Source organism: Trachinotus anak, unplaced genomic scaffold (assembly GCF_046630095.1).
Source record: "Trachinotus anak isolate AG129_WGS33_773 ecotype Australia unplaced genomic scaffold, CSIRO_AGI_Tana_v1 ptg000021l, whole genome shotgun sequence".
Classification (NCBI taxonomy): Eukaryota; Metazoa; Chordata; class Actinopteri; order Carangiformes; family Carangidae; genus Trachinotus; species Trachinotus anak.
The window spans coordinates 9,336,995-9,361,189 of NW_027273872.1; the positions used below are offsets into that span (position 1 = coordinate 9,336,995).

The 24,195-nt window shown below is 40.7% G+C and overlaps 1 protein-coding gene across 1 annotated transcript in view; it reads right to left on the minus strand.

Annotated features, from left to right (window-relative positions):
• The window catches only part of fat4 (FAT atypical cadherin 4), a 106,634-nt gene that overhangs the window by 43,981 nt on the left and 38,458 nt on the right, over nucleotides 1-24,195 (minus strand). Inside the window, exons 2-3 of the mRNA XM_071457393.1 lie at nucleotides 7,595-7,726; nucleotides 730-991 (exon numbers count right to left, since the gene is read on the minus strand). Coding sequence (XP_071313494.1) covers nucleotides 730-991; nucleotides 7,595-7,726 — 394 coding nt within the window. The remainder of the gene's footprint in view (nucleotides 1-729; nucleotides 992-7,594; nucleotides 7,727-24,195) is intronic.

Consider the following 24,195-nt stretch of genomic DNA (forward strand, 5'->3'; position numbering starts at 1 on the left):
AGAGGCGAGAAGTTAGGTTTTACTGCCCTGTAGAACAAAACGAATTTAATATATCTGCAGGGGGTTACTAGGGTTCTTTATTAATACCAGTGACTCACTGATCACTCTGCCAGTTGCTAAAATAACAAAAAAGTGCTGTTTTAGAATTAAATGTGTTTTAAAGATGAAGATAATGCTATTACAAGGTAGACAGCTAATGATTAAGTACTTTTATTAGTACTCTGCATGATCATATTATAATTACATCTTCACTAGACATTCTTCAATGTCTTATAAGATTACCAAACTCTTTTGTCTCTTTCTTGTAATCGAAGGAGTGAGAGGGATAAAGAAGCTGTGCCAGGCCAGTTGTCAGTGTTGCTATAAATCCTGCAGGCTGCTGATAGATTTCCATATAAATCAAATATCAGTTACAGTGTCTTTGACCTATTAAACTCTTAATTACCCCCTGAAGGAAGATACAGAGGATTTGGAAGAGCTACAAAAGTTATATAAAATTGTTTTTAAAAATGCAAAAAGAAACTCTTTTAAACTGCTACAAAGATGCCGCTGCTAATAATTTGAGGCTCTTGATGACCTTAACAGAGCAGTCTAAGTGCAGTCTAAAGGCTTTTACAGAAGACAAAACATTGCCTGTCTGAATCTGCTTTCTTTGACTGTATGTCTCCATTCTATGCATTTTAGTGTTGCATAGTTGCAATTGGATGCTGAGTGTTACCAAGACCTAACCTGGCGCCATGTCTTCAGGGATATCAAACGAGTACGTTGAACGGGAGAACTTGGGTGTGTGGTCATTGACGTCCTTGACGGTGATGTTCAGCCTCATGTCAGACGACTGTTTTCCATCATCTGCACGCACCAGAAGGGAATATTTTGAACGGCGTTCACGATCCAGTTTCTTGGTGGCAATCAGATCACCAGACTCCGGGTCAATCCTGAAGCTGTCGTCCGCCCCACTGATGATGGTGTATGTCACAAGAGCATTGGGGCCCTGAGATGAAAACAGAAAATTAAATATTAGAAGGTATGGAAAATTATATGTATTGTTAACAGCACAAAAACTTAACACCAAGCACAAATGTGGAATCAATATTTGTTGTGTTTGTTTTGAACTGGCTGAGCTCATCTCAGGCAGCTAGTTCCTCTAGAACATTGTTCCAACTCAGGTTCTCAGGATTCACAGCTATAAAGGAGGCCAGTCAGTAGATTTGCCTCGCTGAACTTTGGTTCAAATATACATTCTCAGGCCATGGAGAGAAAAAGCGTGATGATAATAAGCATCAAAGCAACTCTAACTGGCAGGAAATCTGATTGTTTACCACACATGTTAGCGTGTCAGCGTGTCTCCGGATATAAACTACCTACTCGTCTCACATGAATGAAGCCCTTCACTGTGACTTCTTCATGGAGAGACACTTCATGAAGGAAGGACTTGTGGTTTGAAAAAGGCCATTCAATAGATTACAAATCAAGATGGAGAAACCATCTTGAGGCCGAAGAACAGGAATCAGAAGAGGGCAGATGTAAAGGGCTTATACCGGCTGTACTGCACGAACAGGAGGAAAACTTGTATTTGATTGGAAAATACTAACTCTACTTTAGTATTTTCTCTACTCTAACTCTATTCTCTTTAACTCTCTAAAAACTAAAAATCTTTAAACAAGTTTCAAAATCTGTGCAGATAAAAATGTAATTGATCAAGTTACAAATTCAAAGAAATAAGTGTCAGTATCTTGAATGAGGACAAGATAGGGCAAAACGCTGTACAAATGATGAAAAATTATACTTTATTCTACAAAATTCTTGAAAGAAACTGATTACTATCTGAAACAGATTTAGGTTTATTATATCACTAAATTGGTCAATTGCTTTGCTTTTTTTGAGAAAATATGACTTTAAGGATTCAGGGGGACAAAAATGATTTGATATAATCAGAGTTTAGCAGGGCAGTAAATCTTTCAGTAACTTAAACACAGCTTGAATCCCATATTCTGTATGTGATGCATCACTTGTAAGTCTCTTCTAGAAGAGCACTGGTCACGCTAGAGGGAGATAAAGAAACTCTTCATCTTTGAACTTTCTGGAGGCTATAGTGTTCCTCTATAAATGCAACTAATAGATCCCCTGTTACCTTGGACAAGTACAAGCACCGTGACACATGTGATAGCCATAGCATGAGGCTTTGGAGTAGGAGAGGGGCAGTGAATGTGATATGACAACTGAATGAGTCCGACGACAGAGCTTGACATTTATATTTGTGCCGGGGACAATAAGAGATCAGACGACTGTCTCGCTCGTGTCTTCTGCCAAAAAGGAAAAGCAACATCAAAAAGCTACTGCTATTCATTGAGATGAAGCGAGAGCTCTGGTTACAGCTGGTTAAGAGCGAAGCTAAAAGAGACTCTTTCAGCTATGCCTGATGTCTGTGTGATGCTTTTTGATCCTGCCAGGACAATGGGAAGGCTTATAAAGAGAGGAGCTGCGTTAAGCTGTTGCCGTGTCTGCATATTGACACGTTTACTGCCATGGCGGACAATGGCGCTCACATGACAATCAGTATCTTAAATAACCTGTATGCATGCAATAATGCTGGAGGGTGATATTAGCTGCTGCACAGCAATGTGTTAGCTGTGCATTGTAATACACAGAGAGTGTCCCTCAACTCTCTTTTAATCTGCAGCTTTCAGGACTGCCGAGCACGTATGCTACATTTAATTCTCCTAGACAGTAAACAGTTGTCTGCTGCATTTTGTTTTTCTGTGGCAACACAAATGTTATTTTTGGGTCATTAGCATAAAGCTGGATTTTTCTTAAATCCTTACTGTCACACTGCTTGTCGCTGCTTAGCATCATTTACCCCTCTCATCTTTGCTGTTGCCACCTCTCATCTCTGCAGCGCATTTCAGCATCTTTCAGCTCATTGTTTTTTTTCCCCACAAAGCTCTAATAGACCCATCCAGCAACAAACTGCTAACAAAGTTGGCTACTAGGCTACTAGCATTTAGCAGCTAAAGAGCCAGTTGTCTCTCTTGTCAGTCAGTGGAGACAAAAAACAGAGTAAATATTGGACTTACATTTACCAAGATGAAGGCCAATGTTGCGCTCCGTTTGCTGGATGTTTAATAAGCAAGTTTTTGCTGACACATCAGCCATATCAACTTTGTGGGGGGTTAATATGTCAACTTGTTTACACTACCCCCAAGTGGCTATGAAAAAATCTATTAATGAAGATTTAAATTCTACATTAGCTAGCAATTTAACCCTCTACCAAACACTCAGCCACCTTTAGACAACATACAAAATTCTGAAGCTTACAGTTAATTCAGGAAATGATTTAGAAAAATGAGCACCATGACTGAAGAGACAAGAGTCTTTTTTGACAAATATCATAATTATAATTATTAAAAATATTACATTATCATATACATACAAGTTTTCATAGTGCTAGCAGGTATTTAAAGTTAGACATACTGCTAGTGAGCATCTAGTGTGCACCAGTATCCTGCTGGTAGAAGATTGAGTAGTGAAAGGGTAAAAAAAAAATCAACTGTATAAGGAGTAGATTTTTCCTTATTTCACTCTCTTTAGAGTTGGAATAGTTTGATCAGATTCTGTCCGTCATCAAAGCGCATTAAATATTCTCTTTCTCTTCTGTCTTTAACAGACTTTGTGCAGAAGTGCTAATGTACCAACCAGTCTGAACACGGCGGCCATTGCCAAGCGCTTTAGACAGAGTCAATATCGTCAGGCCAAGTTCATGACTTGCTCTTATCTCTTTCCCGTGGCCTGTTTTTACAACGGATAAAACCTCTGTCTCCTTGACCTCGTCTCTCATTGCATTACCAGAGACCCAGTCTGAGATCCAGGCCCATTAAAAAAATTGAGGGAGACGAGGAGGACGGAGTGAGGCTCTGCTCATCTAAGGACCCTGCTGTCATCAATCAGGGGCTCAAGATCTGGCAATCCCATCAGCCACCTGGGCTGCAGCCCGGAACCCAACACCTGCAGTTTGCCAATTAATTTTCTGATAGGGTTCAAAGGCAGAGCAAGGAAGGTGGGAGAGGCCGCGCAGAGGTTCCACAGTCCAACATATTTATATGAAACTGGGTAAGCATTTACGCCCATAAGAATCACCCATCTCTCTCCCTTTACTGAACTAACATAAGCAATTAAGACGTTACACACACTCACAACACACACCAATACTGGTTGCCCTCTTGACCTTCACTCAAGAGTTTGACTACTTTACAGCTCTCCAAAGACACGGCGGGTTGTTGAGGAAGGGAAAAAAAAAAAAGAGGGCTGACCAATTAAACAGCAGCGTTCCAGGGAGCAAAGTGTACCAGACTGGAGCAGAAGGAAACTCATTTAGCAGATGAGTGGTTTTTGGGAGCACACAGTTCCTATGAGAAGTAAGAGGTGCGAAGCAGACAGCACTGGCGGGGATAGCGAGCTTCCTGTATACAGCACCACAGATCAAGCAAGCCAATCATAACACAGACCCCTGAAAAACAAGCAAAGTGCTGTCACTGAAAGCTTTCATATAAAGCCTTTGAAAGTTAAGAGATGACCCAACCGACTGCAGTGCTGTGTGTGTAAATCTATTTCACAAGTCCAAAAAAAAAAAAAAAAAAAAAAATGGCTACAGATATACTTGCAGTGGATTTGTAGACCTCTGGAACACATTACAACTCATTTTGAGGCTGTGCTTACTTTCAAAGACCTCTCCTAAAACACTCATTGTTGCACTTTTCTTCATTAAAAAAAGGTTTTTACCTGTGACATATTTTCCGCATAAGGTCAGAACTCTAATAAAACATTCAGTGTTTCCAAAAGCACAAAAGGCAGCATATTTCTTTCAAATGAGGTGAGAAACATTTTCAGAGAGGCCTTAGCCTACATTAGACAAAAGACCAAAGTTTTATATTGATTTTCTTTCAAACCTCATGCAGTCCTTTCATTCTTTTCTGGGTGGAAATGGGCATTGCAAAAAACGGATGCATAGAAACAGAATTTTAATACTCTCACACATGAATCCCACATGTAGCACTGTTAAATTGGATAGGATCATTATGATGTCTGAATTCAGCCCGTCAGCTGGCCAACAGCTTGCACTCTTGGCTACTCTGCACTGGCTCACACATGTGGCTTTCTCAACAAGGGTTCCAATGCGTTCCGTACGCTTAGTGTCAGCGCAACTTAAGTTTCCTGCGCAAGGATGTGGGCAAAGACTTGGCTGGACCCATATCTGGCTCCAAGTGAGAGCTGGAATGAAGTACAGGCTTCTATTTAGCAACCTATTCATGGCAGCGCTGAAGTTAGGAGTAAACATTTCTAGAATCTGTAATTCCTAAAAAGAGTCCTCTGCAGTCTCTTTAAGTGTTCCTATGTTTTCTTTTTCATTTGATTGAAGGCAGAATGTGGCTTCTTTTGCAAGACGGCACATACTGTATGTGCACCTAGAAATGAATGCTGAAGTTTCATCTTAGGGACCACAGCTCAGGCTGACACTCCTTTTAACTTCAGATGTGAGGAAAATGTGAACAACTGCACAGTTTGATTTCAATACCATATGCTAAACCTTTCAAGATCAAAGCTGTGAATACCTTGGTGCTGAAAAAAGAAACTAATCAAATAATGTCCTTAAAATCCCCCTACTGAAAAGACTGACCTGTTTCCAGGTCTGAGATTTACAGTCAATATACTATTTCGATAAAAGAAAAATAGCCAGAAGTGGGAGTTTGTACGACGTTTCTCACATTCGGAGTGAAGAGAAGGGGGTTAGGCAACAGCTGTGCAATAAAAAACGTGTGGCCTCATAAGTTAACATTAAATTTGAGTCCATATTGCTTCTTTCTAATCTCTTTCGCCTCTATGGCCTGACTTTTTCCATTCATTTCAACTGTGTCCTTTGGCATGGGTGAGGGACCGCAGACCTTGGAGATGCCGGCAGGGTCTGCGTTTTGCTCACTGCAGGATTTAATGTCCATATCCTGCCTAAAGCAGCTGAAGATGAAGCTTTTAACTAATTGAGAGTGATGCTGGTGATGTAATGCGAACTATGGGGGCCGTGGAGGGACTATCAGAGCAGCAGGCTGAAAAATCAATCGTTGGCTGCTCTCCTCCAGGCTCTGTGACACCAGCAGCCTCAACATGTCTCAGATAACATCAACACATGAGATAGAGAAGGACATTTAATTCTGTGAGTGTGTGTGTGTGTCTACGGGAGAAAAACATATCAAGGCCTGATTTGAAAGTGCTAAATGTAAGTATTTTAATTTAAAACATTCAAAAATGAGTGTGAAGAAATAACTGTTTCGACATTATGTCAAAAACATCTAGGTATTATGCTGCAGAGACATCAACTGACACTTTGTACATGTACTCTAAAGCAGGCAATTCTGTTATGTAATATAAGACTTAACTCATGTTTTTAATTTGTAAGATGTGAAAAATGTCCTGGAGCTGACGGCACCATTTTAAAGTTGTATGTTTTTTCTGACTAACTGTGAAAAACCCAAAGCATCTTCAAGGAATTGTCAGAATCAAGTGATAAATTCAATTACTCTTTCAACACTACTCTCGTGCTTCATGTTTGACATCATATTTTATGTCCAACTAATATTCATAACCTCTAAAACTCTTGCTGTTTCTCCACTCTCCACTTCATATTATTTGCTCTATTGCTCATGTGCATGTAATTCTGAATTAACATATTGGACAGAATGTGAGTGAGACTGGAATTAGCCTTTTTGAAAAAAATAATACATAAGTCTTTCAATGCCATTGAGGTATATAAGATCCTATCAAATCAGTGGCACTTAATAAAAAGATATTGGAGCACAGTGGCCTTGTTTTAGTGTTCGGGAGGTTTTTATAGGTCTAAGGTCATATAACCAGTATCTATGGGATGTTTGCAGAGCCTGGATTATAATAATAGGAGACTGTGCATTTGCTCTCTTTGGCCCCAGACCTTTGGAAAAGTTTACCTCTCTAATTCAACTGACATAAAAAAATCTTCTTAACACTCTCTGTATCTCTCATTGCATATCTCTTGCTTTCCTTAACTGATATTTTTGCTCTTTTGTTTTATTTTATTTGTGATTTTGTCACATTTTGTTGATCTTACAGCTGTTACGATCCTATCAGTTTAATAGTTTGCAGCTATTATTTTGGAAACTGTTGTAAAAACATAACAGTATAATTACTTTTTTACTTACTTTAACAAAATCATAACCTATGTGGTATCACCCTGTCCTTCATTATAAATATTATAGGCTTACCAAGTTTCCCCAGAGACAAAAAAAGTCTCCTCCCATGGCTCTGAATAGCTGCAATTTCTTTGGCATGAAAATAGTCCAACATAAAGACACTAATGTCGACTTAGCTCCATTTCAATACTGACAGCTCCATTACCCTAAGAAACACATTTGAATCTATAGCAATTTCTGCACCGTAGGAACAAAAATTTAGAGCATATTTTTTAATTCAAATCACTCCCAGGACATCAATTCTGAAAGCAGTGGAGCGGAAAACAGCCACAGAAAACTACAAAAACACTGTCAGACTAAATAGAAACTTGGGGAGCTATTACCTCGTCTGCATCCGTGGCTGTTAGCTGCATTATCTTGAAGCCATCTCCGATGTTCTCCTCAATGGTCACATCAAGAATATCATTAGGGAAAACAGGGGGGTTGTCATTGATGTCCTGCAGCGTGATCTCCACCTGCAGAGGAAGAATAAACACCACAGTTTCCGTTAAAGCCCTGCCAAACTCAGCTACCGCTGTTAAGAAAAAAAACAACAACAACAAAAAAAAAAAAAACGCGTCCATTTCAGATGGAGACGCTGGACAATAAGTGGAAAGTTATAATTTTCTACCCCAGCAAGGCTAGAGAAGAAGCAGTGTGAAATGTGTAGTATTTTGACTTGAACGGTCAAAAGACTGAAGAGACTGAGTTATTGTTTTATCTGAAGGTAATAGGACAAGCCTGCCTTTCAAGGCCAAAACACACATACATTAGAGAGTTAACACCAGATTCTTACCGTAAAAAATTATTATGTCACTTAAGTGTGCAAGGTTAAGTAAAACAGATACAAGGACTAGCAAACAGAGAGAGAGAGAGAGAGAGAGAGAGAGAGAGAGAGAGAACTGCAGTGATTGTACTGCAACTAGCTTAAAGCAAGCTAATAAGATAGACTTGGATAAAGCTAATTTACTCACTATTTCCTTTTTCCTGTCAATGAAAAAACAAAACAAACAAAAAGAAAAACCCACAGGAGTAATTAGGTTTATCAGTGACACAAATTAAGAGTAACTAAATGTAATCACAACAGAGAAAAGAAAGTAAGTTTAGCAGAGTTGCAGTAACGCTAATTGGCTGACTAATGGCAGGATATGGCTAAGTTACCTTTAAATCACATACTTTACTGTATTTAATTATAGATTGATTAATTAACATTGCTCATTAGTTCAAATGGTAAATAAGGCTGAAGAAGGAACAAAGACATTTGCAAAGCTTAAGAAGAAATGAGTATTTGTTTGTTGTAATAATAGTTGTACTGTAGTAGTGGTGACAACAACAGAGATAGTATTAGTACTGAACAGAAACTGCCCTGTGGGTCTATGGTAGACCTCGTATACCCCAAAGCCATTGGAGCTTATGGAAACTGTACTATTTACAAATTGACTTGAGGCTCTTTTCCATAGAGACTTACAGCGAGTGTAACAGTAGAGCAAACTAACTGCAGCTCAGGGATTTTTCACTTTCATGTCTTAGAAGCCAAAATAAACACATACTTCAGACCACAGACCCCCCATGTGGATAAACATGGTCCTATATAGCTTTCTGATTGGTTAAATGTAATACAGATGCAGCAGGAGTAAGAGTGAAAACTAGAGTAGATTAATTATTTGTATAAATTATGTGATTTCAAGAATATCAAAGCAACATTTACCTTTTCCTCATTTTGCAAAAGACCATAAGGAGACCCAATGATTCTCTGACCACACTTTGAGAACCTTCTGTCACCAACTCAGCTTGTGGTTAGTACAGTATATGGCCAAAATGATGTGACACTCCATACAATGTGCATCTGATTTTGAAGGTTTTGGTAAAGCCACTTAGTTTAAATTAAGGGAAATTTTAATGCCATAGCACACAATATTTTAGACAATGGTGCTTCTAACTTGATGGCAACAGTTTAAGGAAGGCCCTTTCCTGTTTCAACATGACAATGCCCCTGTGCAAAAAGCCAGGTCCATGAAGGAATTGTTTTCAGAAGTTGGCTAACAGGCCCTGACCTTAACCCCATCCGGCACCTTAAGAGCAAGGCCTCATCACCAGCGGCCAAACTCACAAACATTTGGTTTGACACACATATAAAAAAGAAAAAGAAAAATCCAAGAGCACTAGAATTAAAAAATATATATGTACATATAAATGAGTGCACTGCAATGGTTCCAAAGAGAATTAAAGAAGCCAACCTATATAGCAGCACAATGAGAAGCAGTTACACAAGCTCAACTATGCAAATGTCTGAGGGAAAGTGGAGACCCTGAAGACAGTGAGAGTGAGACATTTATGGTTTCAGATGTTCTGTGTCTAGTGTGGCGATATTACATTTCCACTCATATCCCACAACTTAAACTGCAATCCCCTCCGCCTCATCCACTAACCCAAATATGCATTTCAAAGCCAGTAAACATGACTCGCTTTTGAATCATAACAGACATTTTGCAGCGCATTCTCTGTTTATTGCTTCTATAAATATGGAAAAGCCGTGTTTAAATTCTCCAGTGATAGGATCTCCATTAATGTTGACAGTGATTATGGTAATTCTTGTGCCAGGCATCACAAGATGCCCCCACCTCTCTTTCACAATCCCTTGAAACACACACTCAGATGAAACTACGCATTAGTGAGTTGAAATAGGAAATGGGGAAAAGAGTGGTTGTCAGAAGTCTACAATGGGTGCAGCTTTTTTAAGGCATCTAGAGTTTCCCAGCAGGCATCTACAGGGCAGACAATGGGCCTCAAGGCCATATGACCACCAAGGTATTCATATCCAGCTATTGACAGGAAAAGCCAACTTCACATGTCCCACAAATCTGCTTTACAAACCAACAGAAGCAGGAAACTCTTCATAACAGTTGCTGCCAACTCCTTTGAGAAGAAAAGTTTAGCTCATTAAAGATGACCCAGAACAAAAGGGCCTGAGGGGGGACGTGGCTGAAATGGTGTCAGAGTCAAACTGAATAAAATATGCCTCTCACTGTTTACTACTGTGACACCACCACTGCAGCAGGGCAAGGTCACAATTATAACAAATCTCATCACTGAACACTTATTCATCTGATCTGCCTGCGCCTGGATGGAAATGTTGTCCTCTTATTAAACCGACTCTGCGTTGGTGTCTGTGTGTCTGCATGAGTGGAGATAATTACGGAAGAACAAGACAGATTATGTCCTGAGCACCAGCGATGCAGAAGCCATATAAACAAGCCACAATGACAGCGGCTCTCGACTCAACTTGCGCCTGAGCCGAGGGACCGGGGCAAAGTCAACAAACAATGAATATTTATCTCCCACCCTGTGTGTCCCCTTGATGTGTAAATAATGCAAGGCCCACTTCTGAGGAGTGAACTAATTAGGGTAGAAGTGCAGTTTTGAGAAATAATTACGCCTCACGCTTCCAGTTTGCATTGCCGAGGCTCCCATGGGACGAGAATATATCAAAGAGCTTTGGTGAAAAATTCATTGGAGGAAGAGGAAGCAAGGTCAGGAGGGGGGAGGAAGGCCAAGAGAAGCAGGAAGCGAGGTTTTGTTCATTCCACCTGTCTGTGGTGGACCCAGACAGCCCCGGCTGAGGCAGGTGAAACACATTAGTTTACAAGGTAAAAGATTGTGTTTCACGAACTACTGTTTCAAGTTGCAGGTGCTGCTAACTGGCTGCCAGGGTTTTATTATTTATGGAGAGGTATGAATGATTCACGCGTCAAGTGGTTCCTGAGCGCTGTCGATTATGAGACCTTAAGTGATGGAAGGTATTTGTCCAAGAGGTTGAGACTGGAGCTCCTACTCAGTAGTGATAAATTAATCTTGTCGCAAAAATTCCCAGAGTTTGCATGAAATACAAAGGAATGACAGGTGGGATAATTTAGATGTCTGAGCTCATGTTATGTAATCTAGTCTCCTTTCTCACTCATAAAAGTTAAATTTAAAGGGTTAGTTCATCCATATTACAAGAAGATATATATTTCTCCACTAACCTCTCATATCATCTAGCCATGCAGATACTTTTCTTTCAATGTTTCAAGATATCCACGTCTGATATTTCTGCAGTGACCCCAATATAATGGTTGCGAATGGAATCTCATTTCATTTGTGGGGCTAAAACCATGGGAAAATACATTTTTTTTAAAAATATCAAAAACAACTTGTCTTCCAGAAATAATGTCTCACTTATTTTGGATACTTTACTGACCTCATTGGAGCTACTTTTCTCCAAAGATATAGTCCCTATGAAATCTGTTGATACAGAGGTCTGGGGATTGCACCACCACAGATGAAATTCCACTAACCTCTATTGTATTGGGGTGGAGGCAGACGTTTCAAAGGTGATGGCACTAACTGAATACCAAAACTGTCTCCGAACTCAGCTAGTTGAGACAATATTGTATGACTTATTGTGTTTTGGGTGAACTGACCTTTAAAAACCATCAAAGTGCTGTCGCTTCTTTCATTTACATTTTGTAATTCTGACACTCCACATTTATCCATCTTTATCCATCTTTATGAAGACTTGCTAGTATAAGCAAAAGCAGACTAGAGACATCAAAGTACAGACTTTTACCTCAAGAATAACAGAATATACCAAAAGAAGTCTTCCCACCCCACCTCTCCAAAGTAAGGAGAGACCAGAGTTGCGGTTACAGCTGAAGGCAAAAGTATCACCTGCATCATGGAGAGCAAACAATGTTTGCCATTTTCCCAACACCTGAAAAGGGGAAGTAGCACTGGTTTTCATATGTTTTCCACTTAAAAATGTCTCATACTTGTAGTCCTGCCAAATCCTGTGCAGACAGAAAGACCGGGGGGAAAGTCACTGCAGGAGCGAGAGATGTATTATTTGAGCACAATCCCATGTAGGCTGTGCACATATTTTGTCAGTTACCGACTCAGTTGTTTTTAATAACCAGTAGAGGGTCTGATTAATTAAGTGAGTGATGGTTTGCATTACAGATGAGTAATACAGTGCATACTTGCTCCATTGAACACCATGAATCTCTGAGTGAAAAGGTTAGAATTCACATCATTAGCACAAACATTTCTTCCAAAGCAGACCTTGCTGAAAAAAACACAATGTGACCTCTGAGTGCAACTGATGCAACAGTTGGCCTGTAAACGTTGAGCTCATCTGATCGTAAAAAACTGGAGCAGGGTGCGCCTCCTGCAGGAAACAATCATTTCAAAATGATTAAATGTCTCATTAGTTGCTGTTGACGAGTCGGGGTTAAGGGTTGGGGGAAGCACAGACTTCCAGCTCTCGTTATACTCGGCCTCTGAGATTGAATGATTCCACTTTGCATCATCAATTTTCACTGATGTGCACATGAGTCCGGGTTGGGCTTGATGTGTCAAAAAACTGGAATTACAAATCAATTCCAAATATAACACTTCATCATAGAATCAAAGCCAGAATCATATGCTGTTAAAAGAAATTACTCAGGCTTTTGGCGCAGTATAAACAGTGAAATGGCACAAAGGAATTTTTGCAATGCCATAAAATAGAGTCAGAACCAAAGGCCTTTGAAATGTGCTGATTCAATTGATGTACAATAAATAAATAAGCAAAACTCAATAAGCAAAACTCATTTGAGGTACTGAGGTACAATGTACTGTTTGTTTACAATGACATGATGGTTATCTAAGGTTACATTGGTCTAATGCCTTGGCTGGGCCTTGTGTAATGTGAGGACAGTGCTTCGAGACTGAGGAGAGTCGAAGGCTGGCACAGCCTGGGCTGGTTAGCAGAGTATCCAACAGAGGCAGAAAAATACCAAGCACCCAACAGCTGCATTTCCCAACAGGAGCAGAAGTCACCACTGAGCCTTCTCATATTCTGACGGAGAGGTTGCATCCCTTCCAGCTGCTGACTGTGAAACCTTCAAAGAACCGTACCCATGCAGGTCAGTAAGGACTAACTCCCACAATTGCTTCAAACTTCCAGGAGTCCCCCACCCACCCCCCCGCATGCTTGAAAAACCATCCTTTACCCAAAGTTCCTGCACTATTTAGGAGCCACTGTATTGTATGAAAGAAAATGTCATCCTCTCAGTTTTGGAAATTGATTACTGACTGTCTAGAAAAAGCCCAGACCCATGTCTGAAAACATAATCTGAAAACCGTATGGCATGATCTGCACACATCTGATGAAGGCCCTGCTATGCAGGAGAATTTTTAGAGTTGGGCTGGAGGTGACAGAATGCCACATTCAACATAATTCATTTCCTGCAACTCTGCGGACATACAGACAAAGACCATTGTTACCTTACTCCATCTTCACTTCCCTTTCTTCCTCTCCTTGTGCTTGTTTCAGCTGTTTAGATAGAACGTCATGACCTTAGGCTCTAGATTTATGGAGCTTAAGAACTCATGGGTTCTCATGGGTCAAGGGCACTGGTAAAAATACCAACTTGGCTTTGTCTTGTAACAACAAAAGGAAACACAACTACATAATTAAGACAGGGTCAAACTGATCTCTTCAGTAGGGCTTCTTTAATACGTGTGCAATAGCAATGGCTCGATCTGTCAAACAAATGCCTGCAGAGTAATTCATCTTCCAACCGCAGTCATCAGGCTCGGCAACGTGCATGCGCGCTCTGGAGACAGGAATTTGAGCATGCCGGAGATGGGAATGCGCCCGGGAAAAAGCAGACAAAGCTGGATGTTAGCCAAACCTCAACGCACTGTGCGAGAGAGAAGTCAGGATACGATCATATCCCCCTCAAGTCCCCCCAAAACCTTCTGCAGTCCCGTGGAAATAAAAAAAAAAAAGAGCAAGAGTGAGCAAGAAAAAGAGACAGACAAAACAAAACAGGAGAGCCTGCAAACGATCACAAAGCACCTTGGCCTTATGTAACCAACAAGGGGAGAGAGAGAGGAGAGACAATGTCGGACAAGTGGTTTTTATAAAGGGGATCACTGTCCTCTCAGTGGACCACTTCACCGACTGTTAAAAGATTGTTTGTCTACAGCAGGCCCCCTTCAAGCCCTCTGCAAATCCTTGCCAAGCGAGGTTCCCTCTGAGCATTTCTGGTGGGATATATAATCCAACAGAACGAATAACCCACCAGGTCATCTAGACCAGTGCACTGTTTCTCAAAGGCCCTGGGCTTGTAGACATCTCTGCACACAGGAGAATGGAAACAAATCATGATGGATTGCCATTTTTAATGGTCCCATATCCGGCCATGAGCAGTGCAAACTGGGGTTCTTCTTCACTATGAACAGCTGTAACTCTTGCCCAATTATTCCTACCTGGGAGAGTTGGATGGAAAGTTTAATTAGACCTTGCACAAGATCAGAGTAGAGCTAATGGAGGCGAGACAAGATTTAGCTCTCCTTGAAGCCGGAGCACCATTCAAAGCCATCACTGAAATTACCATAGCCTATTAAATGCAGCACGTTCTGTATCCCTGGATTATAAGGTTAGAAGAACATCAAAACAAGCATTTTCTCCTTCTTGTGAGATGAAAGGTAAAAAACAAAATAATTAGCCTATTTGTGAAAAGTATGCTTTGAAGATGTAAGGACAGAAATGTATTTTCGTTTTATCAGTTGTCTGTCTTTTTTTAAGGACTTTTTAAAAAATGGAAGGAGACCAGAACTGGAGTCAGCCGTCTACTGGGCTCCATGTTGGTGCCACTGACTCTGCGTGAGTCTAGAGCCTTATCACTCCGCTCTCTCCACAATTACCTTCAATTACGGCATTCAAACCATGCAGACCATGGAAAGGAGAGAAACTGAGAAACACAGCACTTTGTAATTGCTCGTAAAAAAAAACCCTCAAATAGATCAAAAACTATTATATTTTCTGATTTTTTTTTACCATTTCTGGGACTTAAAACCTTCAGAATTAAGCTGAAATATATTGTATGTTATTCTATTTTTCTACGTCTAATGGCCATTGTTAGCTCCTTGCCAAAAAACATTTTACATTTAACATAAGATAAGCTCATTTGCAGTTTTCAGATAACAATGTCATCTTTTCAGGGCCTGCCTCGTTTTAATCTTGATGGAAATATATGTTTGACAGAGTTTTACTAAGGATAAGAGGTTAGAGAATGTTTTCCAGACTGTAGATGAGCGTGTAATCCTTCAACTGATATGAAAGGAAGGCAAATCCCCAACACTGGAGATACAAGCTACAGCTTTCATCCAACAGCTGCAACATAGCACATTGCTAAAGTTTAAACGAAGCAGTCAGAGTCATTGCGACCTGGATCAGTTACAGCATAAAAAAATATAGCTTACAGGTTAATGCATCAATAACTTAACACTCAGAAAGGGACCATTCTTCACCATAAGTACTTGTACTTTTGATACATGGGTGTATTTCACTGCTAGAGCTGACTTGTACTTAAAGAAGAGATCTGAGTACTTGTTCAATCAGTGGTGATGTCCAAGAAAGTCTTATTATTTTGATGCAAACATAATTTTATGTGTCTGGAGCCATCATAAATATGTATAAGCTGGGGATCGTTCCACATGGCCCAGTTTGTAATGTCAGGCTTCACATCAGGAGGATTTTAACAGATAAATGCTAAATCTAGGTGAGATACAGTAGATATCAGGCATCTTTTTCCAAAGCCACTGTTGGTTTCCAAGACTTCTAGAAGGCTTTAAAGACTATTATGGCATCCATTTCATAGTTGCTGTCAACCAGTGATAAATGCCTGAGATTTACAGGAGCTGGGGGGGGGGGGGGGGGGCAGAAAAACGCATTAGTGAAAGATCTCTGTCTGGATTTGACCTAATTATTAACAAGTCACATCTGTGATGACATCTCCCCCATGCAGTAAGCCAATTCTGCAGCCTAGAAATCTAGGCTAAACAATTAGCCTACTGAAATGACGTGTGGGGCTGATTTGATTATCAATTCATTAGATATAATTTACATATGATTATTGTTGGAAATTCAGACAGCATCAAATGTACTGTATGTTGTTCTCAGACTTTGACCTATCTACTTTGTCTTTTGGTGCCAGGGTAACAGTTTTCAAATCTGTCTCCTTTTAGTTTGGGGTCAAGAAAAAGTTCAAGGGTTTCCACTATTTATTAGAGTATTAGCACTTTAGTATGACTGATCTGCAAGCCAGTTTCTATACACAACATGAGGTCAGGTCTACATTCACAGTTGAACTAAGGGTGAAGTGAACACCACTGGATGGCAGAGGCTGAGGGGAGAATTGAAAAAAGATGATACTTAACTGCTGTTTACTGCATTTAAACAAGCGTGAGTAGAGGAGTGGAGGACAACGAGTCAGGAATGTAAGTACGTGTGTGTGTGTGTGTGTGCGGGTGTGTGAGCGTGCATATGAGGGTTGGTGTGGAAAGCAGCTTTAATCCAAAACAGGACTCGGATTGTTGTGTGACAAGCCCCAGGCACCCCCTGCAGCAGCCGTTTATGTGAAAAACCGCTGAAAACATTAACATTGGGAGGAGCAACAGAGTAGGGGTGGGCAGTGTGTGTATGTGAACAGGGGGGAGAGTTGGTAGTCAAACTTGTGGCTGACCTATGCTCCAGGAGGAAGCCTGACAGCCACCCACAGCTCCTGCTGACCAAACTAAAAACAAGACAGTACCTTCAGTGATAACTTGGAACAATGATTGTTTAGATTGCACAACTGCATTTTGTTGCTTTCTGAAGATGCTATATATTTGTGTTGGTCTTAACATTTCTATGTGTTGCTACATTTCTGCACCATTTCATTGTATTGTACTTTATAGTCTTGCCAAGTGTTAGATGAGACGATCAATACCACATATCTCATATTTGCGCGTTAAAGCTGGAGCTACAGCTGGGACACGATTAGAAATGTAAAAATGACAATTTGCGGTTTTAACAGGAGTAAATGTTACTACCAACAAATCCATCCACCTAGACCTCCTGGTACTGCTTGAAGTGGATGCAGCTGCTGTTAATTAATTAATATTGTTAAAGCATGAAACACGTGCCCCTGAAACCACACATTGTTTTTATACTTCGTCCAGATTAAACAATTGAGACACAATGTGTTAATTAGAGGCGTCCGTGGGTGTATTTTTGAACTATAAGCTAGCCGTTCCTCCCTGCTGTCTTTATGCTAAGCTAAGCTAATTGCCTCCTGGTTCTAGCTCTGTATGTAACAGACACGAGAGTAGTGACCTAATCACCTAACTCTCAACAAGAAAGTGAAAAAGCCAAATGTCTACAATCCCTCTGAGTTAGGCTTAATGCTTTGTTACATCTTCTGCAAAGCTGTGTAGCCTCTTTTAGATTAACTATGGTCCAGTCTCATTGCACCTCAGCAACTGATGTATGCAAAAAAAGCACTGATAAACCCACTGTGGGATACCTGCCCAGCACCAAATTAGCAGCAAGGTGGTGAAAGACATATTGGAGCAAAAGAACCAGATGCTATTCTCAGGAGTTGGAGTATGCAGTTTTTGAAGAAACATAATAGAATGGCTACCCTAATCAACCTCTTGAAAATACAGCTTCACACCACATAACTTGACTCAGTTATTCTTCATCCAAGAAATAACCCCCTCTATTTTGCCTCATCGTCATTAAAGCTATTGCTCTTTTTGGTGCGCCATACATCTGCAGCGGTCATTTAGGCCTCAGCAGGAAACAGCTTGGCAAGAAAACCTGATCTGAAGACGTTCTGAGGGGCAAAAGAAAAAAAAAATGACGGAGAAATGTTGATGAATTTAACATGAGGTGGTGTAAAAAGGACTTCTGCCAAATAACTTGACAATGAGGGACAGTTTCCCCCTGCTGAGGCCATTCATGGAAACAGACTGGAGGGCCTTGAGATAGCTCCGCTTCTCTTTTCTCTTTCACACACACACACACACACACACAAACACTCTCACACACACAGAGATACAAATGGATGAAAACACAAACTGTGTGCACCAATCACACGGTGGGATATGACACACTCATTCATACATGTGTGACGGTAAAGGCACCCCTTCCCCTTCATGCCGCACACATACCTCCACACGGACCCTCACACTACAAGGAGGTCTTACAAGGCTCCACATGTTTAACTCTCTCTTATTATCATGAAGATGGGCTTTTTAGAAGTACCATCCATCTTAATTAACAAGCCATTTGTATGCACTTCAGCCCCCAGAGACAAAATAGCATGGGAAGAAATCCTGTGGCCAAAGACGAATTCTAGGGCTCTAAGACATCATTAGCGGATTAAAAAAAAACTTCAATAGCCTTCCCATGTTGCCTGCACATTTCATTATCTCCCACTGTTCATGGCAAAGCCCGGCTTCATCCTTTGCGCTTTATCCAGAACTTTCTCCATGGAGGGAGAACCTCGCTTGTCATTCCTTTCGAGTTCCACATAATTTGAGGCACTCTCTTCTTGATTTAAGGCACGGCCATAACATCAATGCATCACTGTGTGTAAAGCAAAAAGCGACTGACATATTGCATGTCGCTCTGCGGCTACTGAAATGAGCGAATATAATTTCTGCCTTCAGACGTCAAGCACGAACAAACAAATGTCAGCCTCAATATGATCTGTTTTCTCTCACCGGTCCCGCAGCTAAACGGTTCGCAATAAGAGGAGTTGTTGAAAGATCACTATTTTATAGTGGCTCTGTTTTGGCAGATGTCTGGTGTTTCAAAAATGGTAACTTCACCGGGTGGTGTGTATGTGAGTATGGGGGTCTTCCCATAGGGCCAATGTCTGCAAAACAAAAAGGAAATGTTTCAAAAACAGCCTTATGGGTAATTTGCCTGCACAGACATTGCTTTTTTCTTTTCTTTTTCTTTTTCTTTTTTTGTCTGGCGGCACGCTTGAACGCAGCTGAATAGCCAAGAAACAATTCGTCTCAATTCCCCATTCAGGAAACCTACAGAGACTATTAATTGTCAACTCATAAAGGGCCCATAGACGCCCCATGAGAGAGGAAACAGCTCATACTCTTAGACTTTTTTTTTTCTCACTCTCCTCGTCCTTTCTGTCCGTCTCTTACTGTCATCCATAACACCTTTAGGTTTTTCTCCAGGGTTTAAAGGGTCAGCGCGCGAGGTCAGGAGGTGATGATTAATTCCGCGGAGCAGTTGCATTGTGGGAGCCGAGGTCAGAACCCCAGTTTAGCACAAGGGTGTCATTTGTTAGTTGACCTCTCCTGCAGCTCTGACATGTATTTTGAGGATGGGAAAAGAAAAGAAAAGAAGGGAAAGCAGATGACTTCTGTTCTTCATTTCTATCATTTCTTTCTTTAAATAAATACTGCAGACTTTTACCTCAAGAAAGAGACAGTCCACCCAGACAACAAGACTTGTGGGTATTTGGGAATTTGACAGAAAGAAATACTCAGACAACAAAAGAGCAATGCTGTCCTTCTCCTGCTCTGACTTGGGAAGTGAAACCAGCAATCAGCAGTCACTCAAACAAAGGGCCTCTTAACACAGTGAACAACCAAAGTCTCACAAAGTTGGTGTTTACTAGCGGGGAAATAGTTTAGTCTAGGAGCAATAGCAACAACAAAAATCGAAACTCATTATCAATATCTGTGGCAAACAATGTGGGGGTGAAACATAAGATATACAGTGTGTCCCCAACTCACTCCATGCCCAGGCAAACACACACACACACACACAAACACAGCCCTGACAAGTGACATATTAATTCAACATTTACATAACGTTTTAAACAGTGCGTCCAGGGAAAAGGCAGATTGTGTTTGGAACCAAAATCTTTATGAGGTATGTTTATACTGAACAGCTTCAGATAACACAAATACACAAATTTGCTGTTGGAAAACACGCAAAGAGGCATATCTTGCTATCGCTAAGGCACATACAATGTTATAGAATAAGATATGTTTTGTTTTTTTCCCGTCAAGTACGTCACTGATGAATCCTCATAATGAAAACAATATTCACCCACAAACTGTCAGTACCACTTTTGTGACTTGTTATGGATTCAGGAAAAAAAACATACGCACAACTACAAACTGTGCCGGTATTATTACCATGCGAGCAGTTGCGGACGCTACGTCTGAAAATCAAAACATTGGTTTGACGGTTGCACGTCATCCAGAACAGCAGAGGGGGAAAAAAAAAAAAAAAAAAAAAATCTACTAATGTCTAAGCCTCTGGACGTCTGGTCGGTGTCAGTCAGTGCAGAGAGGAGGATTTAAGAAGGGCTGCGGCAGGGTAAAAGGGCTTACAGTGTCACATATGATCTAGTCACAGACAGGAGCAGTCACCACCTTCACCTCCACCGGTCCACCCCACCACCGGCATGCTTGGATGAAACCAACCACTTGGCTCGATGGGACAGAGAGAGGGAAGGGGTGGGGGTGAGAGAGTGGAAAAGGGGAATGAGGGCAGCAATTGAGAGACCAGAAAAAGACAAGTGAGGCCCTAAAGTCAATCGGGCCTCTTGTCTCTCCTCTCTGCTCCTTTTCTCTCTTTATTCTCCCCTCCTCTTAACCTCCCTTTCTTTCCTCCTGAACCCCCCTCCACACTTTTTTTTGAGCCCCTCTGTGAGCTGTGCTGCTGGCTTTGTGCTACAGTATCCCAAAGTGTTAGACCGACATGTTGTGCCAATACTGGCCTTTTACTAAATATCAGATATCAGGGGTCAAATCGTGATATGGCGGTTGTTTGTTGTCTACCTCAGCTACAAAAATGACTCAGGATGTTTGTGGTGAATTAGGGCTACTCTTTAAAAATACCTCTCTGTCTCACAGTTACACTTTAAAGACCCCTGTGCCCTAAATTGGCAGTATACACCAGCATAATTTAAAAATCAAACCGATAAAAGACATCACCTCTTTTTGAACAATCCCACCCTCCTGCCTTCAGTCAAACTCAGTAGTTTATATTTTACATTGATCCCTCATTGTGTTACATCCTGCCTACACATCCTGTTTCTACAGGAAATAAATCACATTAAGGAAGTAATACTTTTTTCTTGTGACCTTAAGGGGGCACTCGTAAAAACCATCCACCTATGCAAAAGGTCAATTTAGTCTTTTACAACCGACTGCCTGTGAAAACAGCTGTCTAAAATCTGAGGAAATATCCCTGATGATTTCAGGGTTATCTTTAGTTAGGTTTGAGACCTTGAATATTTGATAGGAAACCTGCAACTGCGAACATGGAGCTTGAAAGATGAGGGCATTTAACATGCATACTAGGGAATACAAGTCAGGAGTACCACATGATGCTGCTCTTTCTAATGCACAAAAAGAATTAAATTCTAGAAGAATCCTTAAAAATGACATGATGATGAAGCCGTGTCGCAGAAACTGCCTGCTCTTGGCAATACAAACATGTTAGAAACCATATCACCCTTCAATGTCCACGGTCAGTCCAACTAATGTCATGTCTCCCTAGTTTTACTTTGCCGATCCATTCACTACCCTCAGACGCACAGCCCCGCAGACTCCTCTCCCTCCCGGGGTCTTAATTCCTGTTTCTATTTTTCCACTGCACACGAGAGCTCCTCTTTCATTTGAGATTCCTCTGACATGTCGCTCAGGTTTCAAGTAAATCCAGCCACAACTGTTTATTCCTACCTGTTTAAACAATAGCCAGAGTGTTCAGAAAAATAATAAAATAATCTACCAAAATAAATGCTACCTCGTCTGTGTAATTTAGCTCACCAGACTGTCGCACAGCGAGGGGTTTATATTCCATTAGAGTGATATAATTTCCATCTGACAGGAGGCTCGGTTCATCGGTGGACCATTGAATTCTCATCTTTCTTGCCAGAGAAAGGTTTTGCTGAGCACACAGTCACCTGCCTCACATTCACACTGTTCCCCACATCCACACCTGGAAGCTGCTCAGTGCGAGCACAGTCATCTACTGTTGGCGACTGAGAAGCTTTATTCGGGCACTTGTGGCTTGAATGAGCGGTTAAGTGCCTTTCTCCAGGGCACCTAAATGTTATTTATTGAGAAGGTGCTTCTCATTCAAGTTCGTGTTTTCCCAGCCAGTGCACAGATTCAAACTGTGGACTTTATGGTCGCTCAAGTTGCTGTAGTTTTACAAGGATTTTTTGAACTCAGAGCAATAATTTCATTGGTTTTTCTTACATCTTACATATGAGAAATGTGAAAATTAGAGACAATGAATTTTTTTCTTGTCTCAGCACTACATTTCTCATGTTATTTTTTTGTACTAGCCAAAAGCCCTAAAACTTAACTGTGCAAAATTAAAGGACCCCAGTGCTCCAAATGCAAGTACTGCAGCTCATTGGAAACTTAAATTGCATATGCTAACAGGACTAAAAATGTAACTGAAAATGTTCATGAAATGTCATTTTTGTAAGCCATTTACAACCAGGAATTGATGATAGTGAAGCTGAAGCAAGCTAACAACCTACCTTTCCTTGACAGCTGTGGGCTAAAATAGCTAATTTGAGGTTAGCAAACTGGCTACACAAGCTAAAAAGCTAGCTAGAAAGAATGCTAGCTCTCTTCTATCCACTTTGCCTTTCATAGGACTTCAGTCTAACCTTTGTTCTTTGTCTCTATGCATAAAGCTTTAACTCCAGCAAAAAAAAAAAACAAAAAAAAAAAACAACAAACTATACTTTTAAGGAATGTTTTCATAGTTAAGACCCAAAACTGCCTTTCAGAGACAGTCTTTCTAACCCTTAGCTACCGCCTCTCTGTATGTCTCCACATTGTCTAGGAATGCCTTTGCATAGCACGGTAGCCCTAAGACTTGGTAGGCCAAAAAAATCTCTCCAGGCCAGATGGTTTGGCCGGACAGCCAGAGGCCTGGATTCCCACGGAGGAAACACTGAAGCTGGAGCTTTTTCAGTTACGCTTCGAGCCTCCCTGCAGCACTCTAATGCCATGATTCAAACTCATTGGGCTGCATGATGTTTAATTGAACCACAAGCTGTTAATCCAAGGAAAGAAAATCAACTAATCCAGATTAAGGTCAGACAGACGGGGGAAGGAATTGTCAAAAGCACTCCCTGGTCTGCTTGTTACCTATACAGATCGGGCTCATTACTCGAAAGCCAAACATGCTCACGTGAAACAAACACCAAATGGACCAGAGCGCGGGGGGGCTGTCGCCCTGTGAGAAGATTTTGACATAATCTCACACCAGTGACTGCTTGTTTGTTTGTTTTCCGCTGAACTAAGGATCTAAATCAGGAAAAGACCAGTCTGAGAAATGTGTGACTGGACTGATCCATGAATGGAATTTTAACAAGAGGAGAGTTGTTAGGTGTGAGAGGCGAGCAGACAGAGGGTGATACGATAGCGTTAGCAGATGCAGTCAGCAGACATACCAGTTCCATTGCTAAAACCTCCTTATCTACTGCACAACGCAAACACACTTTCTCACTCAGTACTTTCTCCCGCAAACACACATCTAAAGTGTATCTCCATTTCTCTTTCACTGTCCCTCTTATCGTCTCTCACAAAGGGAACGACCGGGCCAACGGCGTATCTTTATGAACACAGCGTTGACAGGCAAAATTTGAAAATAGTTCTCCGTTGCTCTGGTGACAATCCCATTCTCAGATTATGTCATTTCTGTTCATCAGATCAATGCAACAGCGGGACATTTGGCCAGGCAGTGTTTGTGAAAGCATAAAAAAAGTGAATGCATTAATACAGCTGGACCATTCTTATACACTTAAAGGGAGGAATCAACTTCAGAAAGTAAAAAAAAAAAGAAATCCACAAAACTGGATCAGAATGTAGACCAAGAACTTTTTATAACACATTATAGTGCAATTGTAAGAGGATATAAAGACATTTAAGTGTTAAGTAATTTACAGTATTTGTTAGAAATTATAATTTCTCCTTACAACTATGTTTTATTATATTTTACTATATATATTTACCATATTTTCATTCATTGTCTTCTGCTTACAAATACATTATAGTTTGTTGTGAAGCATTTATTAAATGT